General features: G+C 49.0%; 1 protein-coding gene across 5 annotated transcripts in view; it reads left to right on the top strand.

Moving 5' to 3' along the window:
* Nucleotides 1-1,256: 1,256 nt before the first annotated feature.
* The window catches only part of Msh5 (mutS homolog 5), a 22,106-nt gene continuing 1,878 nt past the window's right edge, over nucleotides 1,257-21,484 (top strand). For 2 of the 5 annotated variants that reach the window (XR_004772072.1, XM_027388801.2), the window contains exons 1-21: nucleotides 1,257-1,627; nucleotides 1,768-1,891; nucleotides 2,455-2,535; nucleotides 2,653-2,715; nucleotides 3,370-3,491; nucleotides 3,667-3,776; nucleotides 4,014-4,049; nucleotides 4,456-4,480; nucleotides 5,140-5,266; nucleotides 5,802-5,847; nucleotides 13,474-13,612; nucleotides 14,679-14,741; nucleotides 17,933-18,061; nucleotides 18,577-18,649; nucleotides 19,000-19,109; nucleotides 19,313-19,393; nucleotides 19,722-19,809; nucleotides 20,004-20,193; nucleotides 20,308-20,434; nucleotides 20,749-20,898; nucleotides 21,205-21,282. Coding sequence is in view for 4 of the 5 variants with exons in the window: in XM_027388801.2 (XP_027244602.1) it covers nucleotides 1,343-1,627; nucleotides 1,768-1,891; nucleotides 2,455-2,535; nucleotides 2,653-2,715; nucleotides 3,370-3,491; nucleotides 3,667-3,776; nucleotides 4,014-4,049; nucleotides 4,456-4,480; nucleotides 5,140-5,266; nucleotides 5,802-5,847; nucleotides 13,474-13,612; nucleotides 14,679-14,741; nucleotides 17,933-18,061; nucleotides 18,577-18,649; nucleotides 19,000-19,109; nucleotides 19,313-19,393; nucleotides 19,722-19,809; nucleotides 20,004-20,193; nucleotides 20,308-20,434; nucleotides 20,749-20,898; nucleotides 21,205-21,282 (2,247 nt within the window). In the remaining variant the exon portion in view is untranslated. The remainder of the gene's footprint in view (nucleotides 1,628-1,767; nucleotides 1,892-2,454; nucleotides 2,536-2,652; nucleotides 2,716-3,369; nucleotides 3,492-3,666; nucleotides 3,777-4,013; nucleotides 4,050-4,455; nucleotides 4,481-5,139; nucleotides 5,267-5,801; nucleotides 5,848-13,473; nucleotides 13,613-14,678; nucleotides 14,742-17,932; nucleotides 18,062-18,576; nucleotides 18,650-18,999; nucleotides 19,110-19,312; nucleotides 19,394-19,721; nucleotides 19,810-20,003; nucleotides 20,194-20,307; nucleotides 20,435-20,748; nucleotides 20,899-21,204; nucleotides 21,283-21,484) is intronic. The other 3 variants (XM_027388802.2, XM_027388803.2, XM_027388804.2) reach the window with 3 other exon arrangements.

Genomic DNA, 21,484 nt, shown 5'->3' with positions numbered 1-21,484 from the left:
CACCGTCCCCTGTGGAGAGGATTTTCCAGTCACTGGGCAGCAGAGCCAGGTCACCTCACACCATCTCCCTGGGCCGCAGGCAGGATCTTCTTATTTCAGGATTGCTGAGACAGTTTTTAAATTATGTACTTATAGTGTGTGTGTGTGTAAGGGCACAAACAGCACAGGTGTGGAGGTCAGAGGTCAATTTTGTTAGTTTTTTCCTGCCGTGTGAGTCCTAGGGATGGAATTTAAGGCAATTTTCCCTGACCAGCCAGCCAGACTTAAAGGCTTTATTTATTTATTTGTTTATCGTAAGCTATATTTCTTTCTTTCTCCCTCAGAAACTCCTTCTGTCCCACCCGGCTCTATCATGGACGAGTTATGATACGCGGTGTCCTTTGGTCAGTGGGCTGTGGGTCGGGCATAAACCGATACGCCTGGCGTTGCGTGTCGTCATTATGTCTGCTTTCGGAATGCTGTGTCAATCATCCAGAAACCGCACTTCCTCTTCAGAGGTCCCGAAAGGATCAGGCCCCGTGGTGCTCGTGTGGGGGTGGCCGTGCCCCGCTTTCAGGGACCGGGCATGGCGGGCGCAGAAGTAGGGTTGAAATGACAGGTGGCTGTCACTCCCACTTATTTATCCTAAGACACTCGTGTAGCGCTTACTCTGCTTGCTGGACGCCGCTCTGCAAATATTAGCTGTTAAATTGTATTTAATATAGTTAAATATTTGTAAATATTAACTCGGTGGGTGCAAATATGAACAGAGTGGCTGCCGTTGGCCTGGGCCGGGTTAATGGTGCTTCTCGCCACGCTCCGGGCAGGAGGAAAAATGCTCTGGCCCTTTAAGGTCGGCCTCCCCACCGCCCAGACCCTTTTTCTGGGCTGCGACTTGGGCTCGCACAGCGACCTGCTGGCGGGCGAGCCGGCGAGCGGGCGGGCGGGCGCCGCCCTGCCTCAGTCAAAGCTCGGAAACCCTGGCCTCCCGCTGCTTAGCAACGGCAGAGGGCGGGAATTTTGAACGCGCCGGCCCCGCCCCTCTTGTAAACAGACCAATCAGCGAGTAGACTCCGCCGCGCTTCTCCCGGTACTCCCTCTCTTCCTATTGGATAGCTAGGCAGGCTCCTCCAGCCAATGGCGACTGAGAGGGCGGGGCGAGCGCGCCCCCGCCCCGCCCCCAGACGCTCGCCCTGCCCCCAGCTGGCGGCCGTTGGCCAGTGAGGTGGAGTGTGGCCTCTGAGGTGACGGAAAAGGCGGGAAAGCGCCGCGAGGTGGCGGCGCTGGGTGGGGCGGGGACGGAAGAGCGCGGCCGTGGCTGCCGGGGCGTGGGTGGCAGGAACAGATTTGACGAGTGACAGAAATGAGGGTGGGACGGTCGCACGGGGTTGTTTGCAGCCTAAAGAAGTCGCCCTCGAAGGAGAAGCCTCCCTCGGGGAGCCGCGACGGGCGCTTCACCCCGCCCAGCCACCCGGTGAAATGTGGCTTCTCCTCCCACGTCCTCAGAGTCGCCGAGCCCATGGCTTTCAGAGCCACCCCGGGCAGGACGCCGCGGGGACCCGGCTTCCCCGGCCCACAGGCCCCGGTGCCCCGGCCTGGAACTATTGAGGAGGAGGACGAGGACGAGGAGGAGGAGGAGCCGGCTGAGGTGTGGGAGGGAGGAGCGAGCGGGCCGGGAGGACTGCGGAGGGCGGGGCCCAACCTGTGTCTCGGTGGTTGACTAGGTGCCCGGTGCCTGTCTCGGAGGAGGGTTCAGATACTGATCTCGTGTCCTTCCTCATGGGGCAGATCCACCTGTGCGTGCTGTGGAGTTCGGGACATCTGGGCATTGCTTACTATGACACTAGCGACTCCACTGTCCACTTCATGCCAGATGCCCCAGACCACCAGAGCCTGAAGCTTCTCCAGAGAGGTGGGACACGACCCTTGATTCCTGACTCTGGGCTTGGAATTGTGTCACGCATACGTCCTTACGTGACTGAATCTACTTTATAGTCACCTGTTCCGGGGAATTAATTATCCAACACAACTGTATTGTACTTACTTGCTCTATATTAAACGCTGCAGATTTGGTCCCTGGCAAACCACTCATGACTTTAATCTAGTGGTATTTTCCAGAACGCCCCTCTTCCCCTCCCCCCGCCCCTGCAATATTACTACTTTACTAAATCTCATTCCAGACTGTGCTCCCAGTCTGTGCAGAGCACTCCCCAAACAGACAGAAAATAAATTCTCTTATTTTGGTTTTGGTTTTTTGAGACAGCTCTGTCTGTCCTGGAACCTGCCATGTAGGCCCCGCTGACCTCCAACTCAGAGACTGGCCTGTCTCCCTAGTGCTAGAATGAGAGGCATGCACCACCATGCCTGGCTGAGAAAATAATTCTTTAGGGGAACAGTGGCAAGAAGAGAGCTGCCGCTTACCTCTTTGTCCATGTGTAGAGCTCCTTTGACTCTTTGGTCCCTTCTCTTTTCAAGTTCTGGATGAAGTCAACCCCCAGTCTGTCATTACAAGTGCCAAACAGGATGAGGCCATGACTCGGTTCCTGAGGAAGCTTGGTAAGGATGGCCTGAAGAAGGGAAAATGGAAAGAGGCTACTGAAGTGTGGCGTTCCGAGATGCAGGAAGGGACAACAGGACTGAAGTGTACAAAACCATGGTCCTTTGCTTCCACAGCCTCCCAGGAGCACAGACAGCCAAAGAAACCTGAGATCATACTTCTGCCCAGCGTGGATTTCGGTAACTACTTCACACTGCCTGACCCCATCCCTGTCTCTTCCCTTCATTTCACCCCATTATCAGAGACCTCCCCATCTGTTCTCATCTGAAGGTGCCTCCCGTGCCCCAAGGTCTCTCCTGCACCCAATCATTAATAATCTAACTAATTGAGAAGCCATTGGGTTAGTTACCTTAGGATGCCCCCACCCCTGCTGAGAAAATGGAGTGATGATGCCTCTCAAACAGCTTTGAATGTTGGAGTTCCCCTTTAAGCCAAAGTGTTTTATTGCATCAAAAGGAAGGGCACTGTTTCTGGGATCCAGATGATCCATAAGACACTTCCTACTTGGCAAACTCCCAGGTTTACAAAAAGGACAGGGGATGTTCTGTCCTCATTAGATATCTGGACATTAGGACTACTCTTTCTTTTATCATAAGATCTTTTTGATCTAGAAAATCTACAATCCCAGACATCATTTGTCTTTCCCAGGTTGTGCTTATAGCCGGACATCTATATTACACAAAGAAGAGAATCAGACTCAGTGTGCACCTGTGGGTTCTTGCGTTAGCTTTCCTTAACCAGCTCTGTGGACTTGGGTTGCTTTTGCTCTTGTTGTGTTGGGGTAAGAAAGTTGATTTATAAGACTTTTTTCCTCTCCTTATTCCCCAAAATAGGTCCAGAGACAAGCAAGCAGCGTCTCCTTTCTGGAAACTACTCATTCATCCCAGAGTCCATGACTGCCACTGAGAAAATCCTTTTCCTCTCCTCCATTATTCCCTTTGACTGTGTCCTCACGGTGAGCCAGGTCACTGGGGTTTGGGCTGGGGAAGGCTGAGCTCACAGTCCCAGTCCCAGGCTGAGTTGGGCTGGACTGCCCCAGCCCTGGAAAATGACAGTCTTTGTTGATATTGGTGTTGTCCAGCTTCTGGAACCCTAGGCTTTATTCCAACTCCACTGCTGACCCCTTCCAGGTCCGGGCACTTGGAGGACTGCTCAAGTTCCTGAGTCGAAGAAGAGTTGGGGTGGAACTGGAGGATTATAATGTCAGCGTCCCGATCCTGGGGTTTAAGAAATTTGTATTGTAGGTGATGTAAAGGGACTGGGAGGTCTCAGGAGTAAGCCAGGAGATTGGACACGCGTGCTGGGACACGGGAGAGGGATGGGGACAGTGGACACGTGTGCTGGGACGAGGGAGAACCAGGGGATTGTATTGCTCTGGGAAGATCAAACAGTACTGAGACAGGAATCAAGGCAGTGGAGCTTGTAGTGAGCCGCCATTCCCCAGCCACCTTCCCTTTGGCTTGTTTTCTGTTCTTAGGACCCATCTGGTGAGCATAGATCAAGACACTTACAGGTGAGGTGCAGATAGACTGCTCTGCCTCCTCCAGAAACACACGGGTTGAGCCTAATGCTCTAATAATCCTAATGAGGCCTAGTCTCTCTAATCCTGGGGCTGCTAAGATCTCTCTCCTTGAAGGGAAGGAAAGCGTGATTGGGGGGGGGGACTACAAAGGCATCACCTCCCTTTCCTTTCCTTTTTGCAATGTTGGGGATGGACCCCAGGGGCTGGTGCCTGCCAGGCAAGCATTCTGCCTCCTGAAGTGACAACTCTAGTCTGCTGGTTTCCTTTCTTTCCTGTTTTTTTTTTTTTTGTGTGTGTGTGTGTGTGTTTGTATTTTGAGACTGGGTCTCTCTACATAGCCCCACTGTTCTGGAACTTACTATATAAACCAGGCTGACTTTCATTTCCTTTTCCTAAGGGGAGAAGCTGAGGCAAATCCAAAAGTGAGTAATAACCCTCACATCAAGATTATTATTGCCAGGGGTGGAGGCGCATGCCTTTAATCCCAGCACTGGGGAGGCAGAGACAGGTGGATCTCTGGGAGTTCAGGGCCAGCCTGGTCTACATAGTGAGTTCCAGGACAGACAGGGCTATACACAGTACAAGAGAAAACCTGTCTCAGTTCCCCACTCCTTTTATTGTTGTTATTTTAAAAAATTAAGGTTAAAGTAGGAACAGGGCTCAGTGAGCAAAAGCTCTTGTTACTCAACTTTGAGGATCTGAGTTTGGATCTGAGTTTTATGTAAGTGCTTGGCATCTCTGGCTGCCATCTTAGCCAAAGAAAATGTGGAACTCTGGGTTCAATGAGAGACCCTGTCTTGAAATAGAACAAGACAGAGAGACAGAAGACAGCCACTTCCATGTCCTCTGGCTTCTCACATGTGCATGGGAGCATGCGCACCTGCAGCAAAACATGTGTGCACAGGCAGGTGTGGTGGCTCATCTTCAGTCCCAGCCCTGGAAGGCAGAGGCAGGGGGATTTCTATAAATTCAAGGCCAGCCCAGTCTACACCATGAGTTCTAGGACATCCAGGGCTACATAGAGAAACCCTGTCTCAAAAACAGAAATACATATGTACACACATGCATATGCTATGTGTAGGTTGTACAGAAGGTCATCCAGACGTCTTCATTTCTCTGTGACAGCGTTCTTCAGATCTTCAAGAGTGAGGCTCACCCCTCAGTCTACAAAGTAGCCAGCGGGCTAAAGGAGGGGCTCAGCCTCTTTGGTAGGTGTGAACTGCTGGTCACCCCACCCTGAAACCCAGCTAGAAACGCAGCTGACTACAGATGTGTGCAGTCTCTCTTCTTGCCTTACTGTCAATGCCAGGTGCCTTTTCCACAGCAGGCCAGGCTTCTCAGTCTCTGTGCCCTCTCTCAGCTCGTGCTGTATAGCTAGCCATGCAGTACAATGTGCATGCCAGCTGTGACCTTCAATACTATGTTCAGTCTCTGGCTCTGTCCCAGGGTGCCCACTAATTGGGCATCTAGTATCTGTCTGCTCACTGAGGAGAGTTATGTAACTGATTTTATACTTTGGATCCTCTGGCTTTAGGGTATATGCATAAGTTTTACAGTTGTGTTGGGTTTCTGTGAGTTGTGACTATGTCCACTCATAAATTTTCTTGGCCGAGTGTCCATCCCTTTCCCCAGCCTCACATAAAAACCCAGGCCCCAACTGTGGCCAGGCCCTGATTTTGGCTGCCTTTGTGCCCTGTATCTAGGCCTCCTTGTAACGAGTTCACTCCTGTGCACACCCCACAGGGATCCTCAACAGATGCCGCTGTAAGTGGGGACAGAAGCTGCTCAGGTGAGTGTGTCTCCTGCACACTGGATACTGAGGCCTGTTAACTGCAGCCGACAGGCCATGACAAACACTATTCATTCAGTAGTACTAGAGATAACAACTGCCCAGTGTCGTAGCTCGTATTATCCTCATTTTATGTTGTCAGTACAGATGCACTCATACTCTTGAATAATACACACACACAGAGTAGAGACTTAACCACAAACTATGGATGCATTACAAGTTAATTTAACATCACATCAAAAGCTAGGAGCACAACGCAGTGGTAGGATACTCAGTTAAGTGTGAGGCTCCATCTGCAGTCTACAAAAAAAAAAAAAAGAATTAAACAACACGAGAGACACCCCTCCTCAGAATGACTTCTCTAAAATGAACTATTGGTAGTAAAGTACTGACATAAAGGTCTGAATTTGGATTCCCCAAATATCTATAAAAGCCAGACTACAGTCCCAAGCTGGGGAGACAGGCAGAGGAATCCCTTGGGCTCGCTGGCCAGTCACTCTAGCCAAACTGGTGAGCACAGGTTCAGTGAGAAAACATGTGTCAAATGAAAAGGTGGAGGGCTCACAAGACAGAAGCTCAGCAGATACAGGCATTTGACCCACATGGTAGACGCTCTCTCACTTTCACTCACTTGCTGTGGTGGGCATGCAACCACATACGCACATAACGTACAATATAAAAGCATGTAATAAATGCTTTTCTGAAAAATAAGACAATTGAGGACGATACTCAGTACCAACCAACTTGTAACTTTCACATGCAGGTATGGATGTGCATAACACACACATGCACTACACAAACACAGAAATACACATACAAAGACGCTCTCGCACACACACAGAGCTATACACATACAAAGATGCGCGCGCACACACACACAGAGCTATTCAAGCAGGGCATGGTGGCTCATGCCCACTGTAATTCCAGCTGCTGTGGGGCTGAGGCAGTAAAATCAATGAAGAATTGGAGGCCAATTGGCTGAAGAGATAGTCAGCAGTTTAGAGCACTGGCTGCTCTTTGCAAAAGACTTACGTTTGATTCCCAGCCCCTACAGGGAGGTTCACAACTTAATGTAACTCCAGTTCCAGGGCATCTGAAACCCTCTTCTGACCTCAGGGGACCAGGCACACAAGTCATGCACAGACTTACATACAGGCAAAACACCCATACACATTAAAAATGATAAATAAAAATGTTCTCAGCCAGGCGTTGGTGGCACACGCCTTTAATCCCAGCACTCAGGGGGCAGAGGCAGGGGGATCTCTGTGAGTTTGAGGCCAGCTTGGTCTCCAGAGCGAGTGCCAGGATAGGCTCCAAAGCTACACAGAGAAACCCTGTCTCGAAAAATCAAAAAAAAAAAAAAAATTAGATGGAGGCCATCCTTTGCTACGTGAGACCCTATTCAACAGCAAACAAACAAAAAATTAGCCAGGTGCAGTGGTACACACCTTTAACCTTAGTCCTAGGAGGCAGAGGCAGGTGATCTCTGAGTTTGAAGCCAGCCTGGTGTACAGAGTGAGTTCCAGGACAGCCTGAGCTGTTACTCAGAGAAACCCTTTCTCTAAAAACAGTGATTCACATAACTGCTATTCATTTGGCCTGACAATGGCATATTGTTACCACCTGTACTTTGCATAGACACTGCAGGCTCAGAACATCCAGACATCTTCCTGCCACATTTTCTAGGTAATAGCATTACTGGCAGTGTAGCATCTCAGGATAGGAGCCTTGGATTGAAGCTTGTTGCTCATCACTCCATATTCAATTATTCAATAATGCCTCTTATCTCCATCCTGAAATCTCTTAGCCACCCCTCCTCCCTCTTTTGCACCAATCTAATTCTGGCTATTGGGGTCTTTATCAGGAGCATTCCATCTACCTTCAAAATGGTCTCTGCCTCTAGTCTCTTTCTCCAAATTAGCTGTTCACTCTAACCACATGCCGTCCTGACACAGAGATCTGGGCATGTCACTCCACTTCTTAAAAAGGGCTTAAGTGGGGCTGGAGAAGTGGCTCAGTGTTTAAGAGCACTGGATGCTCTTCCAGAGGACCCAAGTTCAATTCCCAACACCCATGTGGCAGTTCATGAATATCCGTAGCTCTTGTTCCAGGGGATCTAACACTATTGCATAGACATACATGCAGGCAAAACACCAACGTTCATAAAATAGAATTATTTTTAAAAGTCTTGAGTAGAAGCCGGGCATTGGTGGCGCAAGCCTTTAATCCCAGCACTTGGGAGGCAGAGGCAGGTGGATCTCTGTGAGTTCGAGGCCAGCCTGGTCTCCAGAGCGAGTGCCAGGATAGGCTCCAAAGCTACACAGAGAAACTCTGTCTCGAAAAACAAAAACAAAACAAAAACTCTTGAGTAGAAACTAAGAGGATGCTTCCCTATTACAGGGAAAGCTTGGCCACTTATGTAGTGATGTGATCTTGTAGTGAGGTGTTTAGGGTCCTTATTGTTGCTGTGTCAAAATATTTGATGAGAAGTCACTTAAGGGAAAAAGGGACTATTTGGCTCACAGTTCCAGGTCACACCATCCTAGGAAGTCAAGGCAACAGGAACCTAGTCACATTATATCTTCAATTAAGAGCAAAGAGCAATGAAGTCAGGCATGCATGGCTGTGCTTCCTAGCTTTCTCCTTATTTAGTCTGTGATCTCAAACCTGGAACAGTGCTGCTCACAGTGTAGGGGGCAGTTCTCCACATCAATGGATGTTATTAAGATAACCCCTCATGGACAGTCTCAGATATAATTCTAGACTGTGTCAAGTTGACAATTAAAACCAATCATGGCATCTCCATTCACCTTAGTTTTAATTTTCAGGTTCACAGCTCCAATTTTCCTTGTTAATCCTTTTCTACTACCTCTACCCTGTATTCTAGTCACTCTCGCCAGCATTTACTCTCATTCTTGAGGTCAAACTAACTGACCTTTTTGAAGCTTCCACGGGTACACATGAGAGGTGGATGAGTTCATGTGGTCAATGCTCTTTCCCATCCGGTTAGAATTGTTAGTGAACCAGTTGCCTTGTACTTGTGAATTCCGGTTGCTTGTGCTGGTTTTTGGTTTGTTTGTTTTTCAAAACAGGGTTTCTCTGTAGCTTTGGGGCTGTTCTGGAACTCTCTCTCTGTAGACCAGGCTGGCCTCAAACTCGGAGATCCACCTGCCTCTGCCTCCTGAGGGCGGGGAGTAAAGGCGTGCGCCACCAACACCCGGCTCTGTTGCCTGTGTCTGACACAGGAGTTTGTAGGTAAAATATTCAATCAGAGTACACAGAAACCTTTGCTACCAGACAGGCTCATGGTTGACCTGACCCTTTCCCCGCCCGCCTGCCACACTGCAACATATTTCCTCTGAGGACTGATTTAGCATGATCTCTGAGTAACTTAATTGCCCATACATTCTTCAATGCTTTAGATGTAAATCTGGAATTTCAAGCAGGGATAGGAGGGGGAAGTGGGGGTCTTATAGGGTTTGTTTGAAACATGGTCTCACTATGTACCCCAGATGGGCCTGAAACTTGCTACAAAGGCCCTGGTTGTAATTCATCTCTTGATTAGCCTCCTGTCTGCGTCCTGGGTACTGGGATTACAGGAATAGACCACCATACCTAGTATGGAGGAGGAGAATTTCCCATGAAGAAGAGAATTATGCTAAAGATAGTGAGAGCCAGGCTCCGTGGCAAATGCCTGTAATCTCAGCACTTGGGAAGTGTGGGGCTAGAATATAATACAAGTTCCAGGCCTTGGCTACATGTCAAGTTTGTGAGTGTGTGTGTGTGTGTGTGTGTGTGTGTGTTTGAGGTCACTTGCTGCTCTTCTAAAGAATCCTTGCTCAGTTTCCAGCGCCCATGCCAGGCTGCTCACAACTACATGGAACTCTGTTCCATGGTATGAGACCCTCTGGTCTTCTGAGGCACATTCTTGCACAGTCATTGCTTAGATGCAACACATACACACAAATTTGTTTTGTTTTTGTTTTTGAAGATTTTATTTATTTATTTATTTATTTGTTTATTTGTTTATTTATTTTATTATGTATACAACATTCTGCTCCATGTATATCTGCACACCAGAAGAGGGCACCAGATCTCATAACGGATGGTTGTGAGCCACCATGTGGTTATTGGGAATTGAACTCAGGACCTCCAGTCAGTGCTCTTAACCTCTGAGCCATCTTTCCAGCCCTGTTTTGTTTTTTTAAGACAGGGTTTCTCTGTGTAGCCCTGGCTGTTATTGTTTTGTTTAAAAAGAAGAAAAGAGAAATTGCTGAGACATACATAAGACTATAAGTTTATTATAAGGCAGAATGGGGAGACTAAGAAGAGGAACAGGGGTAAATGGCTGACCGCCATGGCCGGTCGCCATAGAGATACAGAGCAGGGAAACAGAGACGGGAGAGCACACACAGAAAGAGAGAGACAGGGGGAGAGAGAGAGACAGGGAGAGACGGGGAGAGAGAGAGAGAGAGAGAGAGAGAGAGAGAGAGAGAGAGTAAAGGGGCAGAGAGAGCGTAAAGGTGCAGGGGCCTATCTTTTAAAGGGGTCCTCTGCACCTGCGTGCAGACTTCTTTCCCATGGAACCTTGGGCTGACCAGGGTATTGCCTGAGTGGATTCCACCAGGTAACAGGGGCAGGCCAGCATAATGCCTGAACCTTTCATTCCCACCTCTACTTATTATTAAAAAAAGGTGGGGTGTTTAGACATGGCAGGTTAAGGAATAAGGGCGTCGAATTCTTAAGACTGCTTCCTGCTGACGTGGGGGCGTTGACCATCTTTGGGGGACCCGAGAAGGTTGGGGTGCTGCCACGTCCTGGGGAAGCTGGTTGTTTCATTGTAGTCCAGGCTGTATGGAACTCCCTGGCGCCTTAGACCTGGCAAGATGTTGACAGAGCAGAAGACAAGGTTAAGTTTAGAAAAAATTTTTTCTTAGGTCCTGTCATTTGAGGGGAAGATTGTAAGATGAGGGAGGGGTTCTGGTGCCTGGAACTAACTCTGTAGATGAAGAGTGCCTCAAACTCAGAGGTCTGTCTGCCTCTGCCTCTGTTGGGATTAAAGATATATGCCACCACCACCTAGCTAATACTTGTAAATCTTTAACGGGGAGGAATAGAGCTGGGCCACCAACCAGCTCCTAAATCATGACACAGAGACTTACTAGTTTTGTGCGTTGATCCTTAGCTTAGGCATGTTTCTGGCTAGCACTTTTTTTTTTTTTTTATTCAAATTAGGAACAAGCTTGCTTCACATGTCAATCCCTTCTCCCTCTCTCTCTCCCTTTCCCCCTAACTCTTCCCTCTTCCCTCCTCCCTCCCACCAACCCCCCACCCCATCCCCCCTCTACTCCCCAGGCAGGGTAGGGCCCTCCATGGGAGGGCTCCCCAAAGTCCACCAAAACCTGGTAGTCTTCATTTTTTTCCTTGGGGCTTATTACCTTTCTGAGTCCTGTATATCTTACTTTCACTGCTTATTTATCTATCTATCAGGAATCTGCCTGGCCTCTTGCCCCAGGCATGTCCCTCATTCTCTCCTCTTCCTCTTTCTTTCTTTCTTTCTTTCTTTCTTTCTTTCTTTCTTTCTTCCCAAGCTTATCTTTATCTTCGTATTTATTCTCTCTACCTGGAAACACTGCCTATCCCTCTCCTGCCAAGCTATGGCTATTCAGCTTTTTATTAGACTAATCAGGTGCCCAAGGCAGGCAAAGTAAAACAGATGCAACACATCTTTACATAATTAAACACACATCCTTACATCATTAAACAAATGCAGCATGAAATCGAGAACCCACAAAAGTCTAATAACCAATTTATTAAGGGGTGCAAGGAAAAGATAAACTCACAAATACAGAACAAAGCAGGCTCTGCTGCTGGTCCAGCTGTCCTGTCCAGGGATGAGGAGCACCTCTCTGCTACTTGCTCCAGCTCCCACCGCGCCAAGAGAGCTCGCCCTACTACTTGCTGCCTCAAAAGTCATTGGCTAAATGGATGGAAATCCCACAAGATGGCATAAACAAAAGTCACACACCTTTATACAGTCAGTCACATTCTGCAGCACATATACAGTGTGGCACTTCTTTGCCAGTTACAATAATATTCCACAACAGGGATGTAGGTCAGTTATTACTGTGCTTCCCTGGTGTCCTTGAGGCTCCAGGTTCCTTCCCCAGCACCACATAAAGCAGAAGGTAGAAGGAAAGATCAGAAGTTCAAGGTTATCCTCTGCTCATCAGAGAAAATAAAACGGAAATGAAACAGGTGAGAACTGGGCGATTGCCGATTTTCTTGTGGGATCCACAAGGCATGGAATCACAGCCTGAATGACGGCTCAGCTGACAGGACCCTGCAGTCTGGGCAGCTGAGTCTGACACCCAGATGCACTTCTCACTAGCAGTGCGGTTTTAGACAAGTTACTGACTACAGTCCTCCTCACTTCCTCTGCTGCGCAATTAGGGCCATCAACAGAACACAAGTCTGGTAAATTCAGGTGTCGTATCAGAAAGTCCCCTAGATGAGACTTGTGCTCTGCAGAGCAGGGCCAGAGCTTCCTTCCCAGCTCAGCCTGCACTGCTGTGGCCCAAGCCTGCCCTCTTTGTCTGTGGAGAAGAACAGGGATGGCCAAAACCCACCCTTGAACTGAAATGGATCTTTGGTTTTATTCTAATTTGGGTTGTTCTGATTGAACATAACTGGCCATGGGCTAAGTGGGAGGGAGGTATGCATCCTCAGGCCAACATCTACACTCGATAGCTCATAGACAACATGAGTAATAGCTTGCTATAATGTAGAAAAGAACCTCCAGAATTAGACAAATACGGATGAGACATTATTACTGTGTCATAATTTATTTAACTTAATAGGTAATACTTCTGGCAACAGAAGTTGTAATAATGTTTGTACACGCTAGTCATTTATGAATCAGACCCACTCATTGAAACACCTTCACAAAGTCTCCCCAAGTCCTTTCTCTACTAAGAGATGACCATTGTGAAAAATTGTAAGATGAGTTGGGCATGGTGGCCCCATGTTTAATCCCACCAGAGGCAGAGAGGCAGGCAAATTTGCAACCAGTCTGAACTATGTGAAACCAGTCTCAAAAAAAAAAAAAAAATGCAGGCTGGGGGTGTGGCTTAGTAGTTTGGTGCTTGGGTGATCAGTAAGCCTAGACCCAACCCTAAACATTGCCAGAATGGAAGAGAGTAGGAGAGAGAATGAGAACTAGGCACAGGCATTTACACAGGGAAAGATGAAATTTCATCTGAGCTGTTTCTCTAAAATACTGTAACAGCTACATACAGATAGCAAACTCGTACTGACTCACCCGCTCCCACTCAGCTGCAGAGAACTACTGTGTTGGCACACAAATACCACAACACACTGCTCTTGCTCTAAAATATTGACATGCTCCATCACATATCCACATGGAGTGACACATGGTCTCATCCATCAAAACCACGACATACAGACATAGACATAGGGACACCCAGCAATTTTCAGGCGGTATATACAAACATGGGAACATAGACAGGGTGCTGCCCTTGCAAATTCATTCCTATAGCATGCAGCAGACATATATTGCCACGTGATGTGGTTTCTAATCTTCCCATCCCAACCCCCCCACCCCAGGCTATGGTTTACACGTCCAACTCAGGAGCTAAGGGAACTCAATTCTCGTCTGGATGTCATTCAGTTTTTCCTGATGCCTCAGAATCTAGACACGGCTCAGACAATGCATCGTCTCCTGAGCCACATCAAGAATGTGCCTGTGAGCCCAGGGCGAAGGATGGGGCAGGGGGTGGATGAGGCTGAGAGTCCAGGGTGGAGGTGGGGGGGTGGGGCTGATGGCTTATAGAAAACTTTGGGCTTCTTATTTTTATGTTATTAAATTTTAGTTTATTTGTTTTGGATAGGGTCTTACCATGTAACCGTGTATGGCCTGGAGCTCATGGGGATCCTGTAGGGAGACACCGAAACCACGCCTCCTAAGGGCTGGCTACAGGTGTGCCTGACCACGCCTGTTGGGGCGTGGTCAAGGTGAGGTCAGGATGACTCTCGTTAGGTTTTTTTTTTTTTTAATTCTTTTTTTTTCTTCTTTTTTAAATTTTTTATTATTATTAATTCAAGTTAGGGAACAGCGTTAGGTTCTTAAGGGGCTGCAAGTACATGGGGGCCCTTCTCTCCGGCCTGGCTGCCTTGCTGCCCCTGGCACTCTCTGGCTTGCGTTTGGCTGGTGTTTATCTGAATAAAGATATCTTAACCTTACTGACTACAGATCGTAATAGGATCCACCTACCTTTGTCTCCCAAGTGATGGGATTAAAGTTGTGCACCATCACACCTGACTATTTATCTTTGAGACAGGGTCTCTATGTAGTCCTAGCTGACGTGGAACTTGGTATGTAGACCAGGCTGGCTTTTAACTCAGAGATCCACCTGCCTCCCAAGTGCTGTGATTAAAGTGTGGCCACTACTGCCCCGTCTAGGATTTATATTATTTCTAATCACATGTATGTATAGCATGTTTGCGTTTGAGGCCAGCCTGGTCTACATAGTGAGTTCCAGTTCAGTCAGAGCTAGGTAAAGAGACCTTGTCTGGGTTGTCTGGGGTTGGGGGGAGATCAGGTGGCCCTGTGTGGAATATTTGCATGTGAGTATGGGTGACTGCAGAGTCCAGAATAGGATGGTGGGTCCCCTAAAGCTAGAGTTATGGGTGTTTGTGAACCTCCTGCTGTGGACACTGGGGACCAAACCCGGGTCCTCTGGACTGCGGGCCTCTTGAGAGGTGTCAGATGGCAAATGGCAAACCATGGCTGTCCCTTTGTCTGTTTGTAGCTGATTCTGAAGCGCATGAAACTGTCCCACACCAAGGTCAGTGACTGGCAGGTCCTCTACAAGGTAAGGCCTCTCTCTTAGGATCCCCCTGCCCCTTCTCCTGTGTTCTAGGGCTGCAGGCTCCCCTTCTTAGGCTTCAAACCCTGTGTACAGGCCAACTCCGCTCTGGAAACACTGCCACGCTTCACCCACTGATGTTTCTTTTAAACTTTGTGTTGCAGAAAATATCAAAAACCATAAATATTTGCAAAGAATAGTATAACTACTCCCCTTGTGCCCAACCGGTCAGTGCCAATACTCCTAACAGTCTCCTTTCCCTCTCCAGCTGTTATTTTATTTCATCCACAAATACTTTGCAGTGATTATTAAAAAGTTGGCACTGACATTACTGTTTAATATCAGAAAAATCCTGTATTATTTACCCTTCTTTCTTGCCTGCTTGCTTGTTCTTTTTAATTTTTTAGCATATATTCAATGTGCAGGAGTGTTTTCCTGCATGTATGTTTGTACAACATGTGCGTGCCTAACATGGAGAGGTTGGCAGAGGGAGTCAGATCTCCTAGATCTGTGGATGCTGGAAAAAAGCTCGGGTCCTCTACAAGAGCAGCCAGTGCTCTTAACTGCCAGCCATCTCCCCGGGATCGGTGAGGTTTGATATTAGTAGTGTAAAGAAAGTGGGACAGAAGCTAGAATTAGTGACAAATACCTTGTCTGGGTTGATATAACTAAATATTTTTACATAATTATAAAGCAAAGTAAATACCTGCTATTGTCTTAGTGCTCTGTTACTGTGAACAGACAACATGACCACAGCAACTCTTGTAAAGGAAAGCATTTAATTGGGACTGGTTTGCAGTTCTGAGGTTTAGTCCATTGTCACCATGGTGGGAAGCATGGCAAGACAGAGACAGACATGGTGCTGGAGAAGGAGCTGAGAGTTCTCCATCTGGATCCAAGGACAGCAGGAAGAAAGTGCCATTCCCTATGGGCCTCGGGGGCCATTTTCATTCAAACCACCACATTTATTTACTTTTTTTTTTTTTGAGACAGTTTCTCATGCAGCACTAGCTGTCATGGAACTCTTTATGTAGAGTTCTGGTTTACAATTTGCAGGGAATGGCCCTCCTCTGCCTTCCTTGTGAGTGTTTGGATTAAAGGCATGTGCCACCACCGCCCTGCTCTTCCTGAATTTTAAAATTTATTGTTCTATTGCTTTACTTAGTTTTTCATCTGTGAGTGTGGGTGCACACATGAGACAGTGTGCATGGCGGTGAGAGGGGACCATCAGGGCAGTTTTTTCTTTCCTCTATGTGAGCACCAGGGTTGAACTCAGGTTGCAAGGACTTGGAAACAAGTGCCTTTGTCTACTATGCCATCTTTCGGGGCTTTATTTTTTGAAGCAATTTAAGACTTAAATGTTGCAAGAATTATGGAGTTATCATGCAACCCATTTTGCCTTCCCTTAATATTAACATCCTATAATCACGAAACAATTGTGTGTGTGTGGTGTATGTGTGTGCACTAGAATTGAGCCTAGAATGTTACACATGCTTGGCAAATGGTCTATCACTGAGATAGAACTCCAGCTCTATGTCAGTCTATCAATTTTTTAAAAATTATTTCTTCTCTATTTTTGAGGCAGGATCTCACTGTGTAACCCTGTCTGTCCTGGAACTTGCTATGTAGACTAGGCCAATCAGATTTGTAGAGCTCTTTCTGTCTCTGCTTCCTAAGCACTGGTGTTTGCTTCTTTGGTTGGTTACTTTTGAGACAGGGTCTCAAAATATAGCCCAAGCTAGCCTCAGATGCACTAATATAGCCCAGGGTAGCCTCACATGCACTAATATAGCCCAGGGTAGCCTCAGGTGCACTAATATAGCCCAGGGTAGCCTCAGGTGCACTCAGGTGCCATCCAAGCTGATGTGGAACTTGTGATCCACCTTCTTCATCTTCCAGAGAACTGGGATTACAACTTGTGCCACCACACCCAACTGAGACCTTGTCCTCTCCCCCCAAACAAAAGAAGCTTAAGGCTAGCCTGGGCTAACGAGTGAGTTAGAGAGCTGTGTGGGCAACTTTGTGGTATCTTATCTCAGCATAAACAAAGGTGGGGGTCACAGCTGAGCATTGGAGCACTCACTGTGAGGACCTTGAGTCCTGGGTTCAATTTGAGAGAGACAATGAGGGGGCGGGGCTACACACCTGGTTCAAGCCCAGTCCATCTGTGCTGAGTTTATTTATTGAGAGGACCACTCTGAGGAAGCAATGAAGTGAATGCACGTGGGAAACTAAACATTTCCCGGCAGGCACAAAAGCCTGCGTCGCTTCCTCCTCAGTTCACTTGTGCTGTCCCTGCTCACACAGGACTTTTGAGTTTATTCAAGACCCATCACATCTCCTTTTCTCTGAAAGGCTTTCCCAAACTGTTTCAGGCCCTGTTAGTCTTGTTTTCTGAAACCCTCAATTCCTTTGTCTGTGTACAGCTCATTTTGTTGGCTTGATCAGGAACCACTGTTTCTGCCACTTGCAGCTTATACAGCTCTTTTCCGGAGCGAGAGCCTGCCGCTTAGGGTTCTGTCCATAGGTTTCAGCTGTGATTAGAGCAGCGGCTCAGCCACTGACCTCACCTTGGCTCTCAAGGACTCCAAGCCCCGCTCTCTCCGGGCCCTGTGCTGTAGCTGCCGCTTCTTTCTTTTTTAGCTCCTTAAAAATGTTTATTTGGCCAGGCAGTTGTGACACACACCTTTAACCCCAGCACTCAGGAGACAGAGGTGGATGGATCTCTGAGTTTGAGGCCAGCCTGGTCTACAGAATGAGTTCCAGGACATCTGGAGATACACACAGAAACATTGTCTCAAAAAACAAAACAAGAAATATTCATTTATTGTTTGTTTGCTGTATGTCTGTGCTAGCATGTACCATGACTTTCATGTGGAAACTGGAATACAACCTGAGAGACTCCCTCCTTCTAACACCTGGGTCTGGGAAAGGAACTCAGGCTGTCAGGCTTAGCAGCTCCCACCTTTCCTTGCTGAGGCACCTCCCTGGTCCTTTTCTCTTGACTTTTATTCCTGTTTCTCTCTTGTCCTCCTCTTACACAAGTTCTCTTCTCTCTCTAGTTTTATGTGTGCCTCGCTGTGTGTCTGTCTGTGCTTTCATCATTTCTCAGGGTTCCCCATTGCTCTTTGTTGTCAGTCTGTCTACGTCCACTCCCGCAGCTCCCCTGAGTGGGTCGCCTTCCATCTGTCCTGCAGACTGTGTACAGTGCCCTGGGCCTGAGGGATGTCTGCCGCTCCCTGCCCCAGGCCATTCAGCTTTTTCAGGACATTGCCCAAGAGTTCTCTGATGACCTGCACCACATTGCCAGCCTCATTGGGAAAGTGGTGAGAGGAAGAAAGACAGACACCTGAGGAGGAAGGAGAGGAGTGGGGTGGGGTAGAGAGAGTGGGGTGGGGTAGAGAGAGAGTGGGGTGGGGATAGAGAGAGAGTGGGGTTGGTTAGAGAGAGAGTGGGGTGGGTTAGAGATAGAGAGTGGGGTGGGGATAGAGAGAGAGTGGGGTGGGGAGAGAGAGTGGGTAGAGAGTAGAGAGTGGGTGGGGTAGAGAGAGAGAGGGGTTGGTTAGAGAGAGACAGATAGAGAGAGTGGGGTGGGGTAGAGAGGTGGGTGGGGTAGAGAGAGAGTGGGGTGGGATAGAGAGAGAGTGGGGTGGGGTAGAGAGAGTGGGGTGGGTCAGGGGTCTGGAGAATGTGGTGTGGGAGGCGAGGACGCTGGAGAGATCTGGGGTAGAGAGAGGAAGTGTGTGGATGTTAGGATTAAAGAAACAGTCGGGGAGCTGAGGACAAGACAGAGAAAGGGTGCTGGGTGCTAAGAAACTGGACTTCCCGTCTGTCTCCTCAGGTGGACTTTGAGGAAAGTCTTGCTGAAAATCGCTTCACTGTCCTCCCCAACATTGACCCGGAAATAGATTCAAGTGAGTGCTGGGCACTGGGCACGGGGGCCCTGGTGGGCCTGTCAGCCAGCCAGTGCGTCCATCTTGGCACCGGACACCAAGACCTGGAAACAGGTTTCCAGCCAGAACAAAGATCTTTCTTTGTTGTTGTTTTTGAGACAGAGCACAGGCTAGCCTCCTGTAGCACAGGCTAGCCTCAAACTCAATAGGTAGCTAAGGATGGCCTCAAAGTCCTGACCCTCCTGTCTCCACCTGTGGAGTGTCTGGATTACAGGCTTGCATCACCATGCCCAGCCAATCAGGACTTTTTCTTCATGTGGCCAGCGTTGGCCTTGAACCCCTAATCTTCCTGGGTTTGTCTACACACCTAGAAAAGCGAAGGCTGACGGGCCTCCCAAGTTTCCTCACTGAAGTTGCACAGAAGGAGCTGGACAATCTGGATGCTCGAATTCCTTCTTGTAGTGTCATCTACATCCCTCTGGTGAGCAGGGGACAGGGCGGGGCCCCTGGGGGGCTATGGCGACACTCAGCCAGCATGCCAGATCAGCAGTCTGGGGACATGAATACCTTTGTTGATTCTGGCTCTCTGAGGGAGGAGATGGAGACTCCCAGTGGTGTCTGGGCTTCCTCTGGGAAGAAGGTGTTCAGCAGGTTACACCCCGGCTCTGTCTCTTCTCTCCCCAGATCGGCTTCCTTCTTTCCATTCCCCGCTTGCCTTTTATGGTGGAGGCCAGTGACTTTGAGATTGAGGGACTAGAATTCATGGTAAATCTCTGGACCTCCTGTTGCTGGGTTGGGGTGGGGTGGGGTGAGAGGTCAGGGATGGGGTGGGGGGGTAAAAGATCTCACCGTCAGCACTGACCAGCTGTGGGGTCATGTCTAGCTTAATCAGAGCTGAGACAGAGGGTAGGGTGGGGCACTGGGGGAGGAGAGGGAGACCAAGAAAGGAAAGCCATTGGGCATGGTGGTGCACAACTGTAATCCCAGCACTTGAGAGACAGAGGCAGGGGGACCTCTGTGAGTTCCAGGCCAGCCAGGACTACAGAGTGAGATTGTGTCATAAAAACCCAGAGCTCGCACCCCTTTTGCCTAGTTTCTCTCAGAGGACAAGCTGCACTATCGTAGCACGAGGACCAAGGAGCTGGACACTCTGCTGGGGGACCTGCACTGCGAGATCCGTGGTGAGCCGTGGCCGGAGGGGCGGGCAGCTCCAACAACACTCTGCTCTCTGGCTCCCTATCCCCTTCTGAATGGCTGTGGGAGTCACACTGCCTCTCTATGCCGGCAGCAGATGTAAGATCTGCTTTCGGATCTTTCCAGGGACCTCTGTGTCTCTCCTTCACTTCCCGGGAACTGACCTGAGCTCCTTTCCCAGACCAGGAGACCCTGCTGATGTACCAGCTGCAGTGCCAGGTGCTGGCTCGGGCTTCGGTCCTGACTCGGGTGTTGGACCTTGCCTCCCGCCTTGATGTCTTGCTGGCTCTTGCCAGTGCTGCCCGGGACTATGGCTATACAAGACCCCGTTACTCTCCCCGAATCCATGGAGTACGGATCAAGAATGGCAGGTGAGAACAGAGTGGGCCAGACAGACAACACAAGGGGCCCACAGGCTCCATCTTCTGGTGTGGGGTTCATCCCCTGGATCCACAGACCATGTAGTGTCTCTTCCCCTGCCACAGGCACCCCCTGATGGAACTGTGTGCACGAACCTTCGTGCCCAACTCCACAGACTGTGGCAGCAACCAAGGGAGGGTCAAAGTCATCACTGGACCCAACTCCTCAGGGAAAAGCATATACCTCAAACAGGTGAGGGCCATACAACCTAGGTGCCTCTGCTCCCTGTGTCCCTCATCCCTGAGAACTAGAGAGCCAGTTCTTCAGGACAGACCTTTTCACGGCCACAGGCCCCTTGGCCAACTCTTCAGGTCCCATGCCACTCCTCAGCATGTATTTACCCACAACCCTGAGTTTCTATCTAGAGTTCATTCTGACGTCTCTGCTCTTCGGTTACATTCTGTTACACTGTGCCCCTCTTAATCTCTCATCCACGTCTTTGGTGGAGACCCCATTTTACTTTGCCCATAGCACCAGGCTCATGTCCTGTCCCCTCCCATGTCCAGGTAGGCTTGATCACATTCATGGCCTTGGTGGGCAGCTTTGTGCCAGCAGAGGAGGCTGAAATTGGGGTAATCGATGCCATCTTCACCAGAATTCACAGCTGTGAATCCATCTCCCTCGGACTCTCCACCTTCATGATTGACCTCAACCAGGTTAAAGGGAGCAAAAGGAGGTGGGGGAGGCGGATACTCAAGTAGGAACTGTGCCCTGCCCTTGGGAACACATTCCCTTGGCTGCATGTCTTGTGTACTTGGGGCCAGGGAGCACCCAGGTCAGAGTCTGGAGGAAGCAACATTTCTGGAGACTCCTTTGTGTGACTCCTTCACTGCTGCCAAACGAAGACTGAGCAAATAAGAGTGTTGCTCTTAAAAAGCTTTAGGAGGGAGAAGAGTCTGTTCACAGCGACACACCAGAAACCTTGAAAGCTAAGGAAACTCCCTTGTTCATTTGGTGCCCAGCAGGTGGCAAAAGCCGTGAATAACGCCACCGAGCAGTCACTGGTCCTTATTGATGAATTTGGGAAGGGCACCAACACGGTGAGGAGGAAAATGGAAGATGACAGGGGAATGGAGGGTGAAGGGACAGGGCAGGTACAGAGAGGGAGGGGGGCAGGTACAGAGGAGCAGGAGCTCAGAGAGAGAAGGAGGGGGGCAGGTACAGAGGGACAGGGCAGGTACAGAGAAGGAGGGGGGCAGGTACAGAGGGGCAGGAGCTGAGAGAGAGAAGGAGGAGGGCAGG

Source organism: Cricetulus griseus, assembly GCF_003668045.3.
Source record: "Cricetulus griseus strain 17A/GY chromosome 1 unlocalized genomic scaffold, alternate assembly CriGri-PICRH-1.0 chr1_0, whole genome shotgun sequence".
NCBI classification, from domain to species: Eukaryota; Metazoa; Chordata; class Mammalia; order Rodentia; family Cricetidae; genus Cricetulus; species Cricetulus griseus.
The sequence above is the reverse complement of the archived record's forward strand: the minus strand, read 5'-3'. Positions and strand labels throughout refer to the sequence as shown.